The sequence below is a fragment of the Pangasianodon hypophthalmus genome, chromosome 2, assembly GCF_027358585.1.
Source record: "Pangasianodon hypophthalmus isolate fPanHyp1 chromosome 2, fPanHyp1.pri, whole genome shotgun sequence".
In the NCBI taxonomy this organism is placed as follows: Eukaryota; Metazoa; Chordata; class Actinopteri; order Siluriformes; family Pangasiidae; genus Pangasianodon; species Pangasianodon hypophthalmus.
The window spans coordinates 4,400,782-4,420,200 of NC_069711.1; the positions used below are offsets into that span (position 1 = coordinate 4,400,782).

The 19,419-nt window shown below is 40.6% G+C and overlaps 1 protein-coding gene across 1 annotated transcript in view; it reads left to right on the forward strand.

The window, feature by feature from the left end:
• tns1a (tensin 1a) overlaps positions 1–19,419 on the forward strand; it is a 43,561-nt gene that overhangs the window by 12,075 nt on the left and 12,067 nt on the right. Inside the window, exons 3-15 of the mRNA XM_034313268.2 lie at positions 1,866–1,943; positions 2,687–2,874; positions 4,811–4,961; positions 6,963–7,055; positions 7,259–7,285; positions 7,832–7,988; positions 8,353–8,921; positions 11,374–11,463; positions 11,550–11,678; positions 12,173–12,271; positions 12,646–12,723; positions 18,653–18,724; positions 18,927–18,956. Of these exons, the coding sequence (XP_034169159.2) occupies positions 1,866–1,943; positions 2,687–2,874; positions 4,811–4,961; positions 6,963–7,055; positions 7,259–7,285; positions 7,832–7,988; positions 8,353–8,921; positions 11,374–11,463; positions 11,550–11,678; positions 12,173–12,271; positions 12,646–12,723; positions 18,653–18,724; positions 18,927–18,956 (1,761 nt within the window). The remainder of the gene's footprint in view (positions 1–1,865; positions 1,944–2,686; positions 2,875–4,810; positions 4,962–6,962; positions 7,056–7,258; positions 7,286–7,831; positions 7,989–8,352; positions 8,922–11,373; positions 11,464–11,549; positions 11,679–12,172; positions 12,272–12,645; positions 12,724–18,652; positions 18,725–18,926; positions 18,957–19,419) is intronic.

Sequence of the window (19,419 nt, forward strand, 5' to 3'; positions counted from 1 at the left end):
CCACAAGGTTAAGTTAGAACTTTCACATTATACCAACCCTTACGAAATTCAATAGTGATCACACACACATACCAAACATGACATACCTGCTGTTATTGATACAATCATTAACACTATGATACTTGTTAAATGATCAAAAGCATCATAATGACCTGGTGGCTATAGGCATGATACATATAAGGAATGACATTAAAAAGGCAACAAGTTTTCAAACTATGGTGCATCATCATTTTAAAAGTCATTGTCCTTACAGGAGATGTAAAGTAGCCTTATGCAGTCGGTTAATGCTGGGTCCTGTGGAATGTGTGAATGGTGGTGAACTTTGTGTTCCTGGGGAGAACAAAGGTCTCACTCCATGAAGGTCCTTGAGTGAGTGCCCCCTTTTTCCTGAAGTTAACAGCTTTATCATCCTGTTGGCTGAGCCATCAGGTCTTGGTCAACACCCTATATCAATAGGCTTGACAGAGTTCCTCTTGGCTGAGAGGATTCATCCTCTGGTCAGGGATGTCCTGTCACTTGCCGATTGTTCACAGGACAGTTGAAATCCAGCAATCAGTAACCAAGCTGTAATTAACTTGACTCCACAAAGTCTGTGAGTGGGGCTTGATTGTTTTATGGTGTGCTTGCTTGTTCTTGCCTGTTTGCTTATAATTCTACACTATCCTGGTTTTGATATATTTTCTGGTTGTTATAGCCTAAGAGAGTTTTGGACCCAGAAGCAGAACACAGACTCAGGGACTGAAGGTAAAATAGGTTTTATTGGTGGATAAATGAATGTAGAGAACTGCGAGGAAGATGTGTGGCTTGGCACATCTGTTGAGGCCAAGATTCAAACTCAGGTTGACAGTGCGAGTCAGACATTCTGCCTGTGAGCCACAGGGGTAGGGAAGACAGGTAAAGTGCAAGTGTGGCTTAGAGTTACTGTCAAGACCAGGGCTCAAACTTGGGTAGGCTGCATGGGAGTCAAGTGTTCTATCCATGAGCCACAGGGAAGGTGAAGTAGGGCTGGGCATAGTGGAACCCTTGCTGTCTTGTTGTTGTTTAGCAATGTTGTTGTGCCAATGAAGAATGTCAGTAGCAATAAACTCTGCAAAAAAAAAAAATGAAATCCAATGAAAGACAATTGATTAATATTTGTCAAAATTCTTTTAGAATTCTAAAATGAATTATGAATTATTTCCTTACCAGAGTAATGGAAGGAGGTAAGTGTAGAGCTACAAATGAATTGTTCATAATACAAAAAAAAATACAATCATTAAACTGCAATCATTTATAAAGCCAAATGGCTTTGGGCATTTTTGGCTGGCAATGGAACTGGCTTATATTTATTTTTGGTATGATTTATAATCATTAATAATTTATCATAATTTAATTGTGAAATCCTGCCACTGCCAAACAAGACTGTTGGGTCCTTAAGCGGGGCCATTAACCTTCCATTGCTCAGCTCAATTATACGTTGCATTTGGCTTTGGATGAAAGCAGTTACTGAATGAATAAATGTAAATGTAAGCTCACCAAGTTCTTCTGATACCTAGCGTTTATCAATATCTGGGTTTTGTATTTGACTGCAAAAGATTTGTAATAAAGATCATATTTTTAAATAATATTATTTAGTCACATTATTTAGTTATATGACCCATATAATTCCTTTACAGTTCACAAACATACATACATACATACATACATACATTTACTATACATATGAGGATGTCGTATGTAATGATATGTCAGAATGCAGCTAACAGATCACTGATTTGTTTCTCTTGGCCATCTGCCCTGTTTTTTGGACCACTCTTCATGTTCTTGCTCCTCCACCTGCATCTCCTCTCTCCTTCTCCTCACCTTACCCCATCATGCTCCCCCAGAGTACAACGCTCGCATCCGTGGCATCTCCAAGAGCATGTCCAACCAGCTTGAACGTCATCACTCCTATTCTTTTTCTGGTTTGTCTTCTCCACCTTTTCCTGTTGTCCTCCACATTTGACCCCCACACCTTTGTCACTTTTCTTACTATCTGTTTCTCTCATTCTTTTATGTAACTTTTTTCAACTTTTGTTCTTTAATTCAGTTTTCCTTTAATGTAGCCGAATTGTTTTTTTTTTTAACATTAAGGATCATCAAAACAAATATGTTAAAGAATTACACATTTACAGCTTTTAAATGAAAATTCTATATATTTTTTTTCTATAGAGACAGTAAGCAATTACAATCAATTTTTACAGTATTACATTATTAGATTATTTTATCAGTATTACAATTACTTTCTTGTATACTATAGATATAACTTGGAATGCATTGAAATATTTTGATTTTGTAACCCTGCACTGCCAGATCTTTATAGTGAGAACATTCAGTTTGTACAACTGTGTCTGCAAAAGACACTTCAGCTGAGCTAATCAATTAATCTCAGTGCAGATGTCAAACTCACTTTTGAAAGGCCATAACCTAAGCAATCCCTAAGTAATATACGGCGTCATGTACTTTAATTACTTCGACATCATTGTCCTGTGCAGTTAATATTTTGCATGTATTCCCTTTACACATGATGAATTCAAAGCATGCAATCATAATCAAAGAGTAAACTGTGTAGTTAAGGTCATTCTCAATAGCACCTATGGTCTCTACTATGCATCATATACAGTAGATTGTAGAGAATAAAATTCTCACATATTTATCTATTTGGCAGGATCACATTCATTCATGTCAACACCAGATGAGACTGCTTCCAGCACTCGCTGTTGCACAAGCAGTGAGGGCCAGTACAATAACAGTCATGAAGAGAGCTCTGCTCATGGCAATGGTTCTCCACAACACTGTGCTTCTCCAAAGTTTGTCAACACTATCGACATGAATCCTGGAGGACAACCTAGAGAGGTAGAGATTCTGGAAGAGTTGTTGTCTCAGATAAAGTGTTTAGTTGTAAGTCATTTTTAAATGTCTTATAATGTGTTTAATCTTGAAGACATTCCAGCACACTGCTGCAGGGCAGGGGTTCCCAGACTTTTTGGGCAAAAGACCCCAAATGGACATTATAAATTTTCTGCTACCCCAATCCCAAGCGAAGCAATGCGCAATACTACTGTTATCCAATTTCATATTATTATTATTATTATTATTATTATTATTATATTGCCTTGACACAGCCAACATACTGTTCTGCTTTATAAGTTTCTTCTTCTTCTTCTTCTTCTTATTATTATTACAAGACCCAAAATTTCTAAACACTACTCCTCCCAGAGATTTCAGGCTACATGCACCAAACTCACCAGAAACCTTTCAGCCTGTTCTGACTTAGTGTGCTATGACTTTTTAAACTGATCAGAATTACGGTTTTCCTGTTATGGAAGCTCAAATTGGCCAAAATTCCCATGGACTTTCATTGAAAAATCCTGACTGTTATAACTCCTTGAGCTTTCTGGCTACTTCCACCAAACTCAGCACAGTCCTTCAAGCTGTTCAGACTGATCATGCTATATTTTTTGTAACTGATCATACAGTTTTCCCATAGCGGACGATCAAATATCTCAAAAACACTGTGTTGTATCTCATACACTTACACTGACGGAATGTTCAGAGTCTGGCTCAGAATGTTCAAGATTTCAAACTCCAGCTGACAATAAAAACACACGCCTGTGTGCACACGTCCTGAAGCCCCTCTTCGCTCCTTCTCACTCTGTCAATGTACCTGTAACAGAGACTCTCACTTCATCTATCTCTCTATCAATGCCACACACTCTCTATTCATCTCTCTATCAATCTACCAGTAGCACACACACACACACACTCTCTCTCCATATTTCTTTCTATCAATCTACCTGTATCACTCTCTCATTCCTTTTGTGTTTCTACTAACAACACTCTATCTATCTATCTATCTATCTATCTATCTATCTATCTATCTATCTATCTGTCAACTCTACAAGTATTAGCTCCCTATCTATCTGTCTCTCTTTCTTAAAACTGCACATTACCTTCAGATTTCAAACTGATAGCTATTTTAAACTTTCAGACTGGCTTTGGTAAGCCAACATCAAGGTTTGTCATGATGAACTTTACCTATCTAGTTATTATTATTATTCTGACACCCAAATTTTCTACTGCTGTTGCTACTCCTCGAAGAGCCTTTAAGCTACATGCACCAAACTCACCTTCAGCCTGTTCTGACTTAGCATGCTATGACTTTTATAACTGATCGGAATTATGGTTTTCCTGTTACAGAAGCTCAAATTGGCCAAAATGGCTTCCATTAAAAATTTCTGACTGTTGTATTTCCTTGAGCTTTCCGGCTACTTCCACCAAACTCAGCACAGTCCTTTTGGCTGTTTTACAATCAAAGCTAGAGTGGAGATGAATAGGTTAAGTTAGGGCAATGAATAGAAAGAGAAGGATGAGAGAATCTGTCTTTAATTTGGCATGAATTACATTAGAAAAGCGATGTTCGGAATGTTGCTACATGGCAACCGTAATTCCGATCCTTCTAAAAAGCACAAGTGCTTGTCGAAAATAATTTGATCATTGACCACTGTCCATCATTCCACTTCACTGGGCCCACACAAGGTGATGACATTTCTATTTGCACTTGACAAGGAAAGAAGCATGTGAAATTCTCATTATGGTTCTACAACAAAAACTAGAACCAGAACTGGTGAAGCCACTCACTAGACTGGTGAAATGTATTTATGATTATAGAACAAATCTTAGTTACACTTATGACTATGTTTTAAGAGAGTGTGATTTTCTGTGTGCCCATGTATAAGTGTTTATTAGTTGTGCAGTTCGGTTACAGTAAACTTTTTTCTCCCCCTTTTAGGGACACATGCGTAGCTACAGGGAGGCCTTTGAGGAGGTGGAGTCAGTATTACCTAACCCCATCCCCAGCAGTGGCAGTGAGACACACCCACTGATACCTGACTTCCCTGTCTTACCCACCACCTCGCCACAGACCCCATACATCAACCTGTGTAGGTTCAGCCTCCCAGCAGGAGTAGGGTGCTGTTTATATTCACTGGAAGCAATCTGCTTTAAAATATGGGTCTTTGATGTTTCCCCGAACACATACATGCACATGTAGCATACACAAGTTAATTTCTTCTAGATAGTTGTAGTTAAATCAATGGATATAAAAGGGCTACATACCCATGTTAAAATTGCAGGTTTTTTTGATGTAAACAGTGAAACCAAAATAAATCATGTCAGGTTTTTCTCATCTTTATGTGATATAGCATCCAACAAATTTCAATTGAAAAGACAATAGGGATATAACCCTGTTGCATAAGTGTGCACATCCCTTAACTAATACTTTGTTAAAGCACCTTTTCTTGTCTTTTTTGGTCAGAGTCTATCAACTTAGCTCATCTTGATGTGGCAATTTTATTCCACGTGTCCTTGCAAAAATGCTCCAGATCTATCAAATTGCAAGGGGATTTTTTGCAATTTTTTTGCAAGTTCTTGTTTTTGTACCTAACATATCTTTTAGATTTATGCCCAAAACGTTCTGCCTTGGTCTCATCCACCCATAACATATTTTTCCACATGGTTTGGCAAATTTTTTTTTGAGAAAGGGCTTACATCTACCCTACCCCACAGCCCAGACATGTGAAGAATCTGAGAGATTTTTGTCACATGCAGGCAATGACCACGAGTTGCCAGATATTCCTGCAGCTACTTTACTGTTGCCATAGGTCTCTTGGCAACCTCCCAGGTTTTGTCTTGTCCTTTTGGCAATTTTGGCAGGATGTCCATTTCTTGGTAATATCACTATGGTGCCTGATTTCTCCACTTGTTAATGATTGTCTTCATGGTGTTCCATGGTACATGCAATGTTTTGGAAATTCTTTCGTACCCCTCTGCTGATCAATAATCTTCGACAACGAGATCCATTGCATTCTTTGCATGCTCTTTATGGACCATGGCTGCAGCAGTCAGATGAAACCTGCAATTTAACAGGTGCATGTAGACTTTTTATGTCAATTGTAGATGTGGACACTGTACCTAGCCATCCATAAATGACACCGATATTTCCATCATGGGTCCCATATCCTGCAGTGAGAGCTGCACTTGCTGTAGAGAACCCATCTGTGACAATATAATATCCAAATGCTTGCCATTTCCTATTTCCATGCCCTTTATTGGGCCTTTCCTTTCAAATAATTATTTGGGATTCTTTGGTAAGTGGAGAGCACATTAACAATATTTATCTTGGACCGCATTTTCCATTGCATACATTTTAATCAGCACAACAATGAAGCATGAAGTTTTGTCTACTAAAAATACTCAAAATTATTTCACATTACACTTTTTTTTTTATGATTCTTTGTATTTATTGTAGCTTGATTGCCTGATAGTTATAGCTACATCCTACTTGTGAACATTAACATTAGCTGTTATAAATATATATAATGATGTATATTGCCCCTCCTATATATTGCCCCTCCTATCCATCATTTGTTAGCTGTCTCTAAGATCTTATCTAGCTCATGCAGATTCTTATATTGATTGCTCCTGGCAGGTACGCAGCTTGTATGTGCCTTCTTTGTGCTTCTGTGTGCTTCCATAAAATAACTTGCATGTGCATTTTAATCACTCTTAATTTTAGGTGCAGTTGCGCTGTTGCATTCTAAACAGGATTTACTGGGACACATTTGAGTGGGCAGAGATGATACTAGACTGCAGTATCACTTTAATTGTTGAACTTTATCTTTACATGCTCAGGGACTGCAAATAGAAATTAGTATCTAATATCTTATTCTGGTAGCCAATTCTGGTGCAAAGCATCACTAGAGATCTTCTTCTCACTTGAGATCAATTTTTTTGTACATGTTTACTGACAAAAAAGCAAAATAATTTATTAACTGGCTTAATTTTTTTAATTAATTAATTTGTGTGATATGCACCTAACCTTTGACAAGGAGCTCTGTTCTATTTCCATGTACCTTCCTCCCTTTCTTCACTTGGTCACACAGGTCGCTCACCTGGTCTGAATAAAACTCTTCTATCTAGCCAGGATCCAAAGTCACCCAACCCATCTGAGGTTCTGTTTCAGCATAGCATCTCAGGTTAGTGCAAAGAAAAAAAGTCATTATGTGACATATGTTTGTGTCATTTAACCTAATTACGGCAGTATTGAGAATTCAGATGTTCCATTCTCTCCCTACTTTCCTGTACATTGTTAACCTCATTCTTCATTTCCTATAATCATTGTTCCTCCAAGTTACTTTTTCATTTTCTTTTTTCACTCTTTCATGCTTGATACTATCAGATTCTGATTCTAGTGATGATTTAGAAGGTAAGAGGTATTTAAAATAATGATAAAATTCCTGTCCTCCTTGGGCTACTTACCAACCCACACCCCAGTGTACCTTAACTCACACAAGATCATGTTTTTTTTCTGACAGATACTTATCCTATATATTTGAGTTTTGTTGCATGTTGAGTGGATTTTTCCCCACTTGTATTAAGCTGTGCAGTGCAGTGTAAGTAACTGAGCAGCCTCTCTGTCTAATACTGATTCTGTAGTGATGGTTGTTGTTCTTTCCATAATCTTTCCTATTATGAGCATTATGTGGGCTGCTTTGTTTTAAACTCTTCCTGTCCAACCCATGATGAACTGTACATGTAATCTGTACATGTAATCACACAAAAATACTGACCAATATGTTTTAGTTTGTTGTGATTCTTTGTTGCCTTAATTGTGTTTTTTGTAAACAGTCAGACCTCTGCCAGGAAATGTTTATCACTTTTAGTCATAAGAATGAGAATATATCGGTCCTCTATATGTGTGTGTGTATGTGTGTGTGTGTGTGTGTGTGTGTGTGCACGTGTGCTTGGGCAGAACCACAAGGGTATATGAGCTCTGTGGATCGAGGAAGGGGGGTTGTGTCTCCACTACACTGTTCCAACTTGCCTACTGTCCTAAATAGAGCGGTTCCCTTTTCACAAAGCTTCACTCCTCCGCAGCTGACCAGCAGAACCATCTCCAATCCTGATGGGTAAGTATATTCGCCAATTTGAAACCTGGGCCCATTCTTCATATGTGGATTTTGTAGTTAATTGTACTGGACTGTTGCTGATTTGACATGATACTGAATTTGTCTGTTCTTTGAAACTGTTGTCAGGCTTGCTACCAAAACAACAGCTGCATAAGCCCTTATTCAATGTAAACAAGATTGGTTGCCCAATTATAAGCCTTATATAGTCATTAAATTGTTTGTTTATATAAGAAGACTGTTGCACACATATGGGTCTATTCAAAATTGAGACTGATCTATGCCTAGTTAAATAAATCATTTGTACACTATCCCCCTCTTACAGTTGTGCAAGAATGAATAATCCTGCTTTGTTCTCATTCCCAAGTGAACCTGTCACTGCCCCACTTTTTCCGGACCCTATGGGCTACCTCAACCCAGAGGAGGCCACTGTGAACGTCATGGGTGTGCACCGTGTCCCTGGCAGCCCCAACACACTCCATCGTACAGTTGCCACAAACACACCTCCGAGCCCGGCCCTTCAGCGAAGGCAATGCAGCCCAGGAATGGGATGCCAGAATATGGCCAATGAAAGAAGCAGTGAACTCAGCATGCCAAACAACCATCTGTTGGCACACAGTGGCAAATCAGTTCTTCCTGTGAGTCCTGTGCTGAGCCGACACACTTCTGCTGCTGTGACCACTGCTCAAAACCCCACACTGAGACACAATGCAACTGATGACAGGCAGGGGGCACAGTCTAGGCAGAGTCTATCCTCTATGGGCCCTCAAACACCACTCATTCCCCTGGAGCAACCAGCAAGGAAGAGGGAGGCAAGGGTAGAGAAAGCCTTATCAGATAGCACTCAGAATAGCACATCTCCATCCCCGATGGCTGCATCTACACCCAGTCCTGCCCCATGTGCCCCACAAGAGCCTGGAATTGTCTCCATCTATGGTAAGTAGGAGTGATTTATGAGTTATAACATACCACTATTACAAAATCGTAAATAGATATACTGTTAAAGTACAAATCACTTGTAATAGGGTAGCCTAATTCTTTCAAGTAAATGGAACAGAGTAAATGTAATTTGTCCCCAATTAGTTGAGGTCATCTTCATCATTATCATCATCATCATCTAACTGCAGTGCCCTAAAGAATTATTGGTACCTTTCATAAAAATTAGCAACATTTTAACACAATAATTCAGATTTTCCTCTCAACAGGAAAAACTAGAATTCTGATTGGAATCTTTGTTCTAACAAAAATCATTCTCATTAGAACTACATAAAATAATAATAATAATAATAATAATAATAATAATAATAATAATAATAATGTCTCACATGTCTCCAAATATATGCACCAAAATGATCTCCAAAGGACATTTCTAAATAAATGCAAATTTTATTCTTGTTTTTTTATTTCTATTTTTTTTTTCATTTGTTCTCAGTCCCCAGGAAATCTATTGTGCCTTTAACCATGTCCTGTTTCCCTGGGGTATTAATATGATATTGATCAAATTGATCAAATATAAAATCTGTTTGCGCACTTGGGCCAAATGTAAAATCTCTACGGGCGGTTCTCAGATAATTTGATCCCTACAGTATTTGCCAGTAAATAAAATGCCATTAATGTTGCAGCAGTACAATGCATAAAATCATGCAGATACTGGTCAAGAACTTCAGTCAATGGTCAAACATCATGGTCAAGTATCAGAATGGGGAAAACATGATCTCAGTGACTTTGAACATTGCATGGATGTTGTTGCCAGATGGGCTAGTTGGAGTAATTCAATAACTGCTGATCTCCTGGGATTTCCACACATACTGTAATTGGAGTGCAAGAATGGTGCAAAAAAAAAAAAAATCCAGTGAGCTGCAGTTCTGTGGGCCTTGCTAATGAGAGAAGTCGGAGGAGAATGGCCAGACTGCTTTGAGCTGACATGAAGGCTTTGGTAATTCAAATAACCACCACAGGTTCGGGGTGTTGTACACTCTGAGATGCTTTTCTTGCCAGGCCTTCTCCTCTGACCTCTCTCATCAACAAGCCATGTCTGCTTGCAGAACTGCTGCTCACTGAATGTTTTGCACTATTTTCTGTAAAATTTATATACTATTGTGCATGAATAATCAGCAATGAATGATCAGCAGTTTTAAAAATACTCAGACCATCTGGCACTAACAACCATGCCATGGTCTGAGTCACTGAGATCGCATTTTTTTCCGGATTGAATAATTGCATAAATGATCAGGGGTACAAAGTTGCATAGATACAGTCCCTTTCAAAAGGGGATTTTTTTGTGTTTGCTATACACTGAAGACATTTGTGTTTGAGATCAAAAGATGAATATTAGTTCTGATAGATCAGAATTTCAGCCTTCATTTCCTGATATTTACATCTAGATATGTTAAACAACTTAGAACATGGCACCTTTGGTGGTAGACCACCCAATTTTAGGTGAGCAAAAGTATTGAACAGATAGCTTTAAAGTAACTAACACTTAAAATTTGGTTGCATATCCCTTGCTTCCAATAACTGCATCAAGCCAGCAACCCACTGACATCACCAAACTGATACATTCTTTTGTGATGCTTTTCCAGGGTTGTACTGCAGCTTCTTTCAATTGTTGTTTCTTTTCTTTGTTGTGGCCTCTATATTGCAGCTCTTGAAGACTTCTTCGAATGGTAGATTGTGATACCTTCACCCCTGCCCTGTGGAGGTTGTTCCTGATGTTGTTTCGGGTTTTTTTCCTCACAGCTCTCACAATGTTTCTGTCAACTGCTGTTGTTTTCCAACCTGTTCCATGTCTGGTTGTTAGTACAACAGTGGTTTCTTCATTTTTTCAGGACATTCCAAATTGTTGTATTGGCTATGCCCAATGCTTGTGCAATGGCTCTGATCAGTTTTCCCTCTTTTCTCAGCTTCAAAACGGCTTGCTTTTCTCCCATAGACAGCTCTCTGGTCTTCATATTGGTTTATCCTTTTTAACAACAAATGCAGTCATCAAAATCACAACCCAGGGCTCAAACCAAGAGTAGACATTCAGAGCTATTAATTGTTTAAACAACCAATTTAACAGGGCACACCTGGGCAACAAGGAAGACTTGTCAGTCACATGTTCCAATATGTAGATCACTTGAAAAATGAGTGGGTGTTCTAAGTTGTTTAACACATCTAGATGTAAATATCAGGAAATGAATGCTGAAATTCTGATATATTGTCTCATATTCATCTTTTGATCTTAAACACAAATGTCTTCAGTGTATAGCAAAAACAAAAGAATTGACCATGCCTTTTCAATACTTTCAGATTGGACAGTAGATAGATGGATAGATAGATAGATAGATAGATAGATAGATTGATTGATTGATTGATTAAATGACTCAATTTTATTATACTTTTCCAGCAGATGTTCCTCCAGATATCACATTCAATGTCAAGTTTTTTCAAGATACATCCAAGTTTTGGTACAAACCAGACATCTCAAGGGAGCAAGGTGAGAGTTTCTCTAAAACTCCAAACAGTTTTAAACAAAACTTAAGCTCATTTAATAATGATTGTTCCTTTGCCCTTCTCTCTCAGCCATTAGTCTGCTGAAAGATCGTGAGCCGGGAGCATTTGTAATCCGTGACAGCCACTCATTCCTAGGAGCATATGGCCTGGCCATGAAAGTGGCTTGTCCACCTCCAACATTACAAAAGAATAAGAAAGGTAGGAAACTTCACTTGACTTCTGTTTTGGCCTCAAAACAAAGTCATCTCAGACATAAACTCATAAACATTGAGATTAAATATAATGCCTCCAGGAAGATAGTGCAAACAGAAGTGATGCCCAAAATTCACCTATGTGTGACCCCTTCACGGCTCAGCTATTTATGCCAAATGACCCATCACCTCTTTAACCTCTTTCTAACCCATGCCCCGCTTTTATCATTTTGGAATGAAAGCAGGTGTTCTCATCTTCTCCTACAGATACTGTGTAGTTTGTATACTTCGTACAGTTTAATTTTGCTGTATTTCAAGCACAACAACATCATTTTGATTCTTTGTTTCTCTGAAAATGTGTATAAAATGTGACACTAGTAATTCAGCATTGTGATTAGACACAAAAATAGAGGTAGGACACCAAACATTAAGCTAGTAAGCAGCATCCTACTCTAGTAATTAGAAAAATGCATTTATATCATTCCACTGCATGTCCCATAGGACCTGGTGACATGGCAAATGAGTTGGTACGACACTTTCTGATCGAAACAACCCCCAAAGGTGTCAGACTAAAAGGCTCTCCCAATGAACCATACTTTGGTATGTATTCTGCTCTTCACACACTACGCATTGCACTGTATAAAGCTGAAAGAGATGTAACATGAAGCAAATAACTAAGCCAAGTATGTCAAATCACAGTCATATGAAGGGTCATTGCACTGCAGAGTTATGTGTTTTCCATCATTTACTTCATGTGGTACATACTGTACATGCAAGAAGTATCTGTACACACGTCTCAGTACGAACTGCCTTTCCTTCAGATGTCCCAGAGTATGCTACTGTTCTACTTCAACTATTAGGAAAGAGTAGACAATAAAACCTGTGCACCTGTTTGACATTTTTGAAAACTTGCTCCTGTATAGTTACTCCTTTTTTTTTTTTTTACTTGTGTGTGTGTGTGTGTGTGTCTACAGGCTGTCTGTCTGCACTGGTGTACCAACATTCAATCACACCCCTGGCTTTGCCATGCAAACTTATGATCCCCACCATAGGTGAGAGGGTAATAATCTAATCTAATGATTATTTCCTGTTAATATTACAGTAACTAATTTGTATCACAAATAGAACTTGACACATTAATTGACAAAAGAAACTTGAAATTTTAAGATTTTAAGAGTTTTATCTTTCTCTTTCCCTATTTATCTCCAAATAAATCAATATCATACACACATACACTGCCTAACCATTATTCATAACAAGCAAAAAGGGATAAACTTAATAGGTCTCATTAGTACTTCACATATTTTATTATTTCCATAACAAATTTATCAAGACATTTTCATGATATATTAGTCCTATGTATAGTTGAGGACAAAAGTTTATATACACACAGGCTAAAGATATTCAGTGTGTAACATAAGTGACTTTCACTGATTTGTGTGCGTGAGCAGCTTTGTTCACACACTTGCTGCGTACATCCTACATACATCTGGAAGATTTAAAAGAGCCAAAACAGGGCCCAAACATCCCTGCCCATCAGGTTTCCAAGTTGAACTGTAAAACGCTTAGTGATTTTATAAAATACTCGGCAATGTTAAACAGACTGATGAGCTCTGTCTCTTAAAACTTTATGCCACTGTCGTGATTGCCAGCAACAACAGAAACTGTCACTGTAGCAAACTTCAAAGATGGGCGGAAGGAGAAGGGGGAACTGAGTGAACTCAACCGTAAAGTCTAATCACAAACAGAACTCTAACATAAAATGAACACAAATGTAGCACCAACATAAAACATGCACGCATCCCTCTCTCTCCCTCAGGCATTTCCAGCCGCTCCTTTATTACTCTCTCCCACTGATTAGACAACTCAGTGCCAGGCGTGCATCCTCATAGCCTGGCCCCTCTCTCCTCTTTGTCACACTCCTCCACGGCCAGATTCAGGCCTCTGGCCTGATGTACACCCCCTCCTCCCCTTTCAGGAGGAGTGGTGCTGCCCTCTCGGCTATGTCCTTTGGCCGGCTGGCTCCCACATCCTGGGAGCGAAAGGAGAGATGAGAGGAGGAAGAAAGGAGAAAAAAGGAGTGAGCAGGAGAGACAGAGCAAGAGGGACGAAGAGGAGAGAGAGAAACGAAAAATCTGGTTCCCTGGTTCCCGGACATGCTGTCATCTGGTCCTCGGCCAGCCAGGAAGCGATCCCCCACAGCGCGGGGCGCTGGCACTGGAACTCCTGGCGGATGCCTATAGCTTCTCCCCTTTCTGGGCAGACAGCAGCTAGTCCTCCATTCCCAGGCAGATGGCAGCCACTCCTCCCCTTTTCAGGCAAACAGCAGCCACACCTCCGCCTCCTGGTGGATGGTTATGGCTCCTCCCCTTTTCAAGCGGATGGCAGCGACTCTTACTTTTTAGGCTGACGGCAGTGACTCCTCCATCCTCCAGCAACCGCTCCAGCACCACACTTCCTGTCAGCGCTCAGGGCTCTCAGACAGCGCGTCCCTCCTTCCTTCTGGGTTTCGGCACCAATGTAGTGAACTTCACGCATGGGTAAGAAGGAGGTGGGAACCAAGTGATCTCTAATGTAACTTTAATAATAAACAGAACTCAAACATAACAGAAGCCACAAACGTAACCTCAACACAAAACACGTGTACGTCTATCTCTCTCTCAGGCATTTCCAGCCCCTCATTTATTAGTCATTACCGACTAGTGAGAATTTAGTGTTCAGAAATAACACTACAGCTGTTCTGCATGATGATCTGCTGGAGAAGCTACACGATCTCGGCTTGCTGCGGGGACCAGGCCTCCAGCCCTTGGCGTTGCCTGATGCCGGTGGCCGGGGAGGGGACGTCGCAAGCGGTGTGCGAGAAAGCAGAAGCGCGGCGAGAGGGCGGGGGTCCGTGCTAGGCTAAAAACAAACCCTAGCTGGACGGCTCTCCCGTCCATCCTGCTCTCCTGTCCATCCTGCTCTCCAATGTCTGCTCCCTGGACAATAAATTGGATTACATCCGACTCCAGCAAACTATGCGGCGTGAGTTTAGAGACTGCTGCGTCTTTGTTTTCGCGGAGACACGGCTCAGTGATAGAGTTTCAGATGCCGCCATTCAGCTAGACGGGCTAGCCTTGTTTTGTGCCGACAGAAACACAGCTCTGTGTGGTAAGGCTTGCGGCGGTGGCTTGTGTGTTTACATCAACACGGAATGGTGCAAGAACTCAGTGCTAGTTTCTAGCTACTGCTCATCGCTGGTGGAGTTTGTGACTGTTAGATGCAGACCATTTTATTTACCACAGGAATTCACCACCGTCCTCATAATTGGAGTGTACATTCCCCCAGCGCTAATGCTAAAGACACGCTCTGTGAACTCTATGGGGTTATTAACGAACTGCAGAATTCACACCCCGATGGACTGTTTATTGTTGCCGGAGATTTCAACCATGAAAATCTCAAGTCAGTGCTCCCTAAATTCCATCAGCATGTGGACTTTGCAATGAGAGCGAAGCACGCGCTGGATCTTGTTTACACAAACATCCCTGGCGCGTACCGGGCGGAGCCCCGCCCCCACCTTGGCTACTCAGACCACATCTCTGTTATGCTAATCCCAGCATACAGACCACTAGTAAGACACTCCAAACCGGTTCTGAAGCAGGTGAAAACCTGGCCAGCAGGAGCCATCCCTGCTCTTCAGGACTGTTTTGAACACACTGACTGGCACATGTTCAGGGAAGCGGCAACTGACGGTGACTTCACCAACTTGGAGGAATACGTGACATCAGTGACCAGCTATATCAGCAAGTGCATTGATGATGTCACTGTCTCCAAGATCATTACCACATGCTCCAACCAGAAGCCGTGGATAACTGCAGAGGTCCGTGCGCTACTGAGGACCCGAGACTCCACCTTCAGAGAAGGCAACAAGGTGGCCCTAAGAACAGCAAGGGCCACAACCACTTCAAGGCCAGCAGAGACACGTGGCGCATGTGGCAGGGCATCCAGGCCATCACCAACTACAGGACAACATCACCTGCCTGTGACAGTGATGCCTCCGTCCCAGATGCGCTGAACAACTTCTATGCTTGGTTTGAAGCACAGAATGATGTGACGGCGAGGAAGACCACCTCTCCTCCCAATGACCAGGTGTTGTGCCTAACCGCGGCCGATGTGAGGAAGACTCTACACAGAGTCAACCTGCGGAAGGCTGCTGGACCAGACAATATTCCTGGCAGAGTGCTCAGAGGATGTGCAGACCAGCTGGCGGATGTTTTCACGGACATCTTCAACACCTCCCTGAGCAGTGCCATCGTTCCAACATGCTTCAAGGCCACCACCATCATCCCCGTGCCAAAGAAGTCTTCAGTGTCCTGCCTCAATGACTACTGTCCCGTTGCACTTTTACCCCCATCATCATGAAGTGTTTTGAGAAGCTTGTCATGAGGCACATCAAGACCCTGCTGCCCCCTCACTGGACCGCCTGCAATTCGCTTACTGTCCCAACCGCTCAACAGATGACGCCATCACCACCACCCTCCATCTGGCCCTCACCCACCTGGACAATAAAGACACATATGTTCGAATGCTGTTCATAGACTTCAGTTCAGCATTCAACACAATCATTCCTCAGCACCTGATTGGTAAGCTGAACCTGCTGGGCCTGAACACCTCCCTCTGCAACTGGATCCTGAACTTCCTGACTGGGAGACCTCAGGCAGTCCGGATCGGGAACAGCATCTCCAACACCACCACACTGAGCACTGGGTCCCCACCGCCCATACTCACCGTGTTCTACAGAAGGACTATCGAGAGCATCCTGTGCAGCTGCATCACTGCCTGGTTTGGGAATTGCACCATCTTGGATCACAAGACCCTTCAGCGGATAGTGAGGACAGCTGAGAAGATCATCGGGGTCTCTCTTCCCTCCATCGCCGACACTTACAGCTAACGCTGCATCTGCAAAGCCACCAGCATTGTGGATGACCCCACACACCCCTCTCACACTCTCTTCACCCTCCTGCCGTCTGGCAAACGGTACCGAAGCATTCGGCCCCTCAAGACCAGACTGTGCCACAGTTTCTTCCCCCATGCCATCAGACTCCTCAATACTCAGAAACTGGACTGAAAGAACACACACACACACACACAACTGTGCATACTCCATCCTCTTTGCAATTTTTTGCACATTACATTATGCTGCTACGAATATTTATTATACTGTACATAGGCTGCTACTTCTTATGTTTACACTATTTCAGCAACATATATTGTATTCTTTGCACTATTGTCACTGGATTCACTTTCTAATAGAACTGTGTACTGGTCGGAGCTGCACTGGGACTTACTGTGCCCATTGTCTATCCCAGTAGTTATTGTACTGCCTTGTGCTGTCTGCACATGTTTGCACTTGTGCACTTTATGTATAAATTTATGTAGTCCCTTGTAGTTCTGTGTTGTTCTTGGCCCTAGAGAAACGTTGTTTTGTTTCATTATGTACTAACTGGCTGTATATGTTTGAAATGACAATAAACTTCACTTAACTTGATTTGACTTGACCAAGCTTTAGTATTGTGATTGTCTACCTGGTTTACAGATCTTGCTTGGTTTTCATGTTCTTGCCTTAGTCCTGTGTAGTTTATGCTGTTTGCTCATCACCTGACCAGTGCCTGTTTATTGACTATGCTCTTAACTTATGTCTTGGATTTGTCTGCTAGTATTCACAATAGAGCTGCTGTCTACCTGCATCTGCGTCCATATCTGCTACCTGACAAAACCTAAATAAGTATGTGTTTTGAGACACAAAACTTGTATATTTAGCAGATATAGATGGACAGAGAAATTTCTCCATTTTTATTGTTGAACTACACCTACCTTTGGAGCCATTGCCTTTTTGCCCTTGATACCATGGGAAAATCCAAGCAACTCTGCCAAGACTTCTGAAAAAACTGTGGACCTCCACGTGTCCAGTTCCTTCTTAGGAGCAATTTCCAAACATCTGAAGGTACCCTGAACGTCTGTACAAAAATTGTATGAAAATATAAAAATCTTGGTACTACACAGACACCACATCATTCAGGAAAGCGGCACAAATTAACTCCCAGGGATGAATGAACTTTAGTCCAAAAGGTTCAACTGAACCCCATGACAAAAACAAAGGACCTGGTGAAGAGTTGGAGTCATCAGGTACCAAATAAGTACATCCACCATTAAGAGAGTCCTATATCACCATGACCTGAAAGACTGTTGTGGACTAAACTGAAAAGCATGTCTGAGCAAGGAGGCCCGCTAACCTGACTGATTTACACCAGTTCTTTCAGGAGGAATGGGCAAACATTCTGGCACAGTATGTATTGTGAGAAGCTTGTGGAAGGCTACCCAAAGCATTTGATTCAAGTTCAAATTAAAAGGCAATGCCATGAAATACTAACAAAGTGTATGTTAACACTTGACTCACTGAAAATCTGATATTGTAAATAAAAGCTGAAATAAGTCTCTGTCTTATCTATTATTTTGAAATGATCTCTTATGGAAATGAAGTAGATGCCCTAATTGATTTAACACAGGAAATGTATGGCAGCATGAAATGTGTGGAGAAAAAAATTTAATTTGAATGTTTTTAGGTGTATGTAAACTTTTGGCCTGAACTGTAATATGAAGCTAATATCTTGTACTTTTTGTGAGTGGAGAAACTCCACATTTCAGATATTGCTATTTTTGCTCTCCTTCATTGCCATCATTAAAAGTTCAGTCTTTGCGACATGGTGACATGTATCAGTATTGATATCCCACAGGACATTTTTACCCTTATGCAGATGCTCAGAAATGAACAGAACAAAGACAAAAGCACACAGCCATTGGAGCTGTTATTTAATAATAAATCTGTTTTTTTGTTAAATAAATTAATAAAAAATGTCTTTATTAGTTTTTCCTTGCTGTTAAAAAAAGTGCTCAGTCCTCATGGACAAAAAAGATTGAGTACTCAAATATTTTTATGAACAGATCTGAATGAAGAGGCTTTAGAGTTGGCCACATCAAGAAGTTCTGCAACTGATCATCCGAAACAAGGAGCAAGTAAGACTCACTCTCTTCCTTTCTCTGTCTCTTCCCTGTCTGTTTCTCTTTCTGTCTGTATCTGTTTCTGCATTTCACTCTTTGCTGTGTGTCTGTTTGTGTGTGTGTGTGTGTGTTTGTATGCATGTGAGTGTGTGCGTGCTTGCAGATAATTTTATATTTAATTTGTCTCCTCATTCTTCGTGTCACTACACTGTTCCAGGGCCAACAAAGTCTCCTGAAGATTCTCATGGTAAATATGTGGTCCCACTGTACCAGGAACTGTTTTATATAGGTTCCTATAACTGTGCATTGTGATTTACTAATAAGATTCACACACCATTTACTCCAGAATTTTTAGTAATATTAGTTAACTGGTAGTTGTTCCCTGCTTGCAGTGTTTTGTCTTGTTCTGAGATTTGCCTAGGTATAATACAACCAGTACTATGTTGACCATATAGTTATAATACAGTTTTGATTGTCACTATAGCAGTGAATGCTTTAACTGAAATTTAAAAACAAACAATGTCTCATTGTTCAGGTCTCCTACATGTTTAAGATAAGATATCTTTTATTGTCATTGTGAGACTCAGTGTGCAGTTCCCTGCTGAAGCTATGATACATATATTATTACAGGTATATATATATATATATATATATATATATATATATATACACACACACACACACACACACACACACACACACACATATAT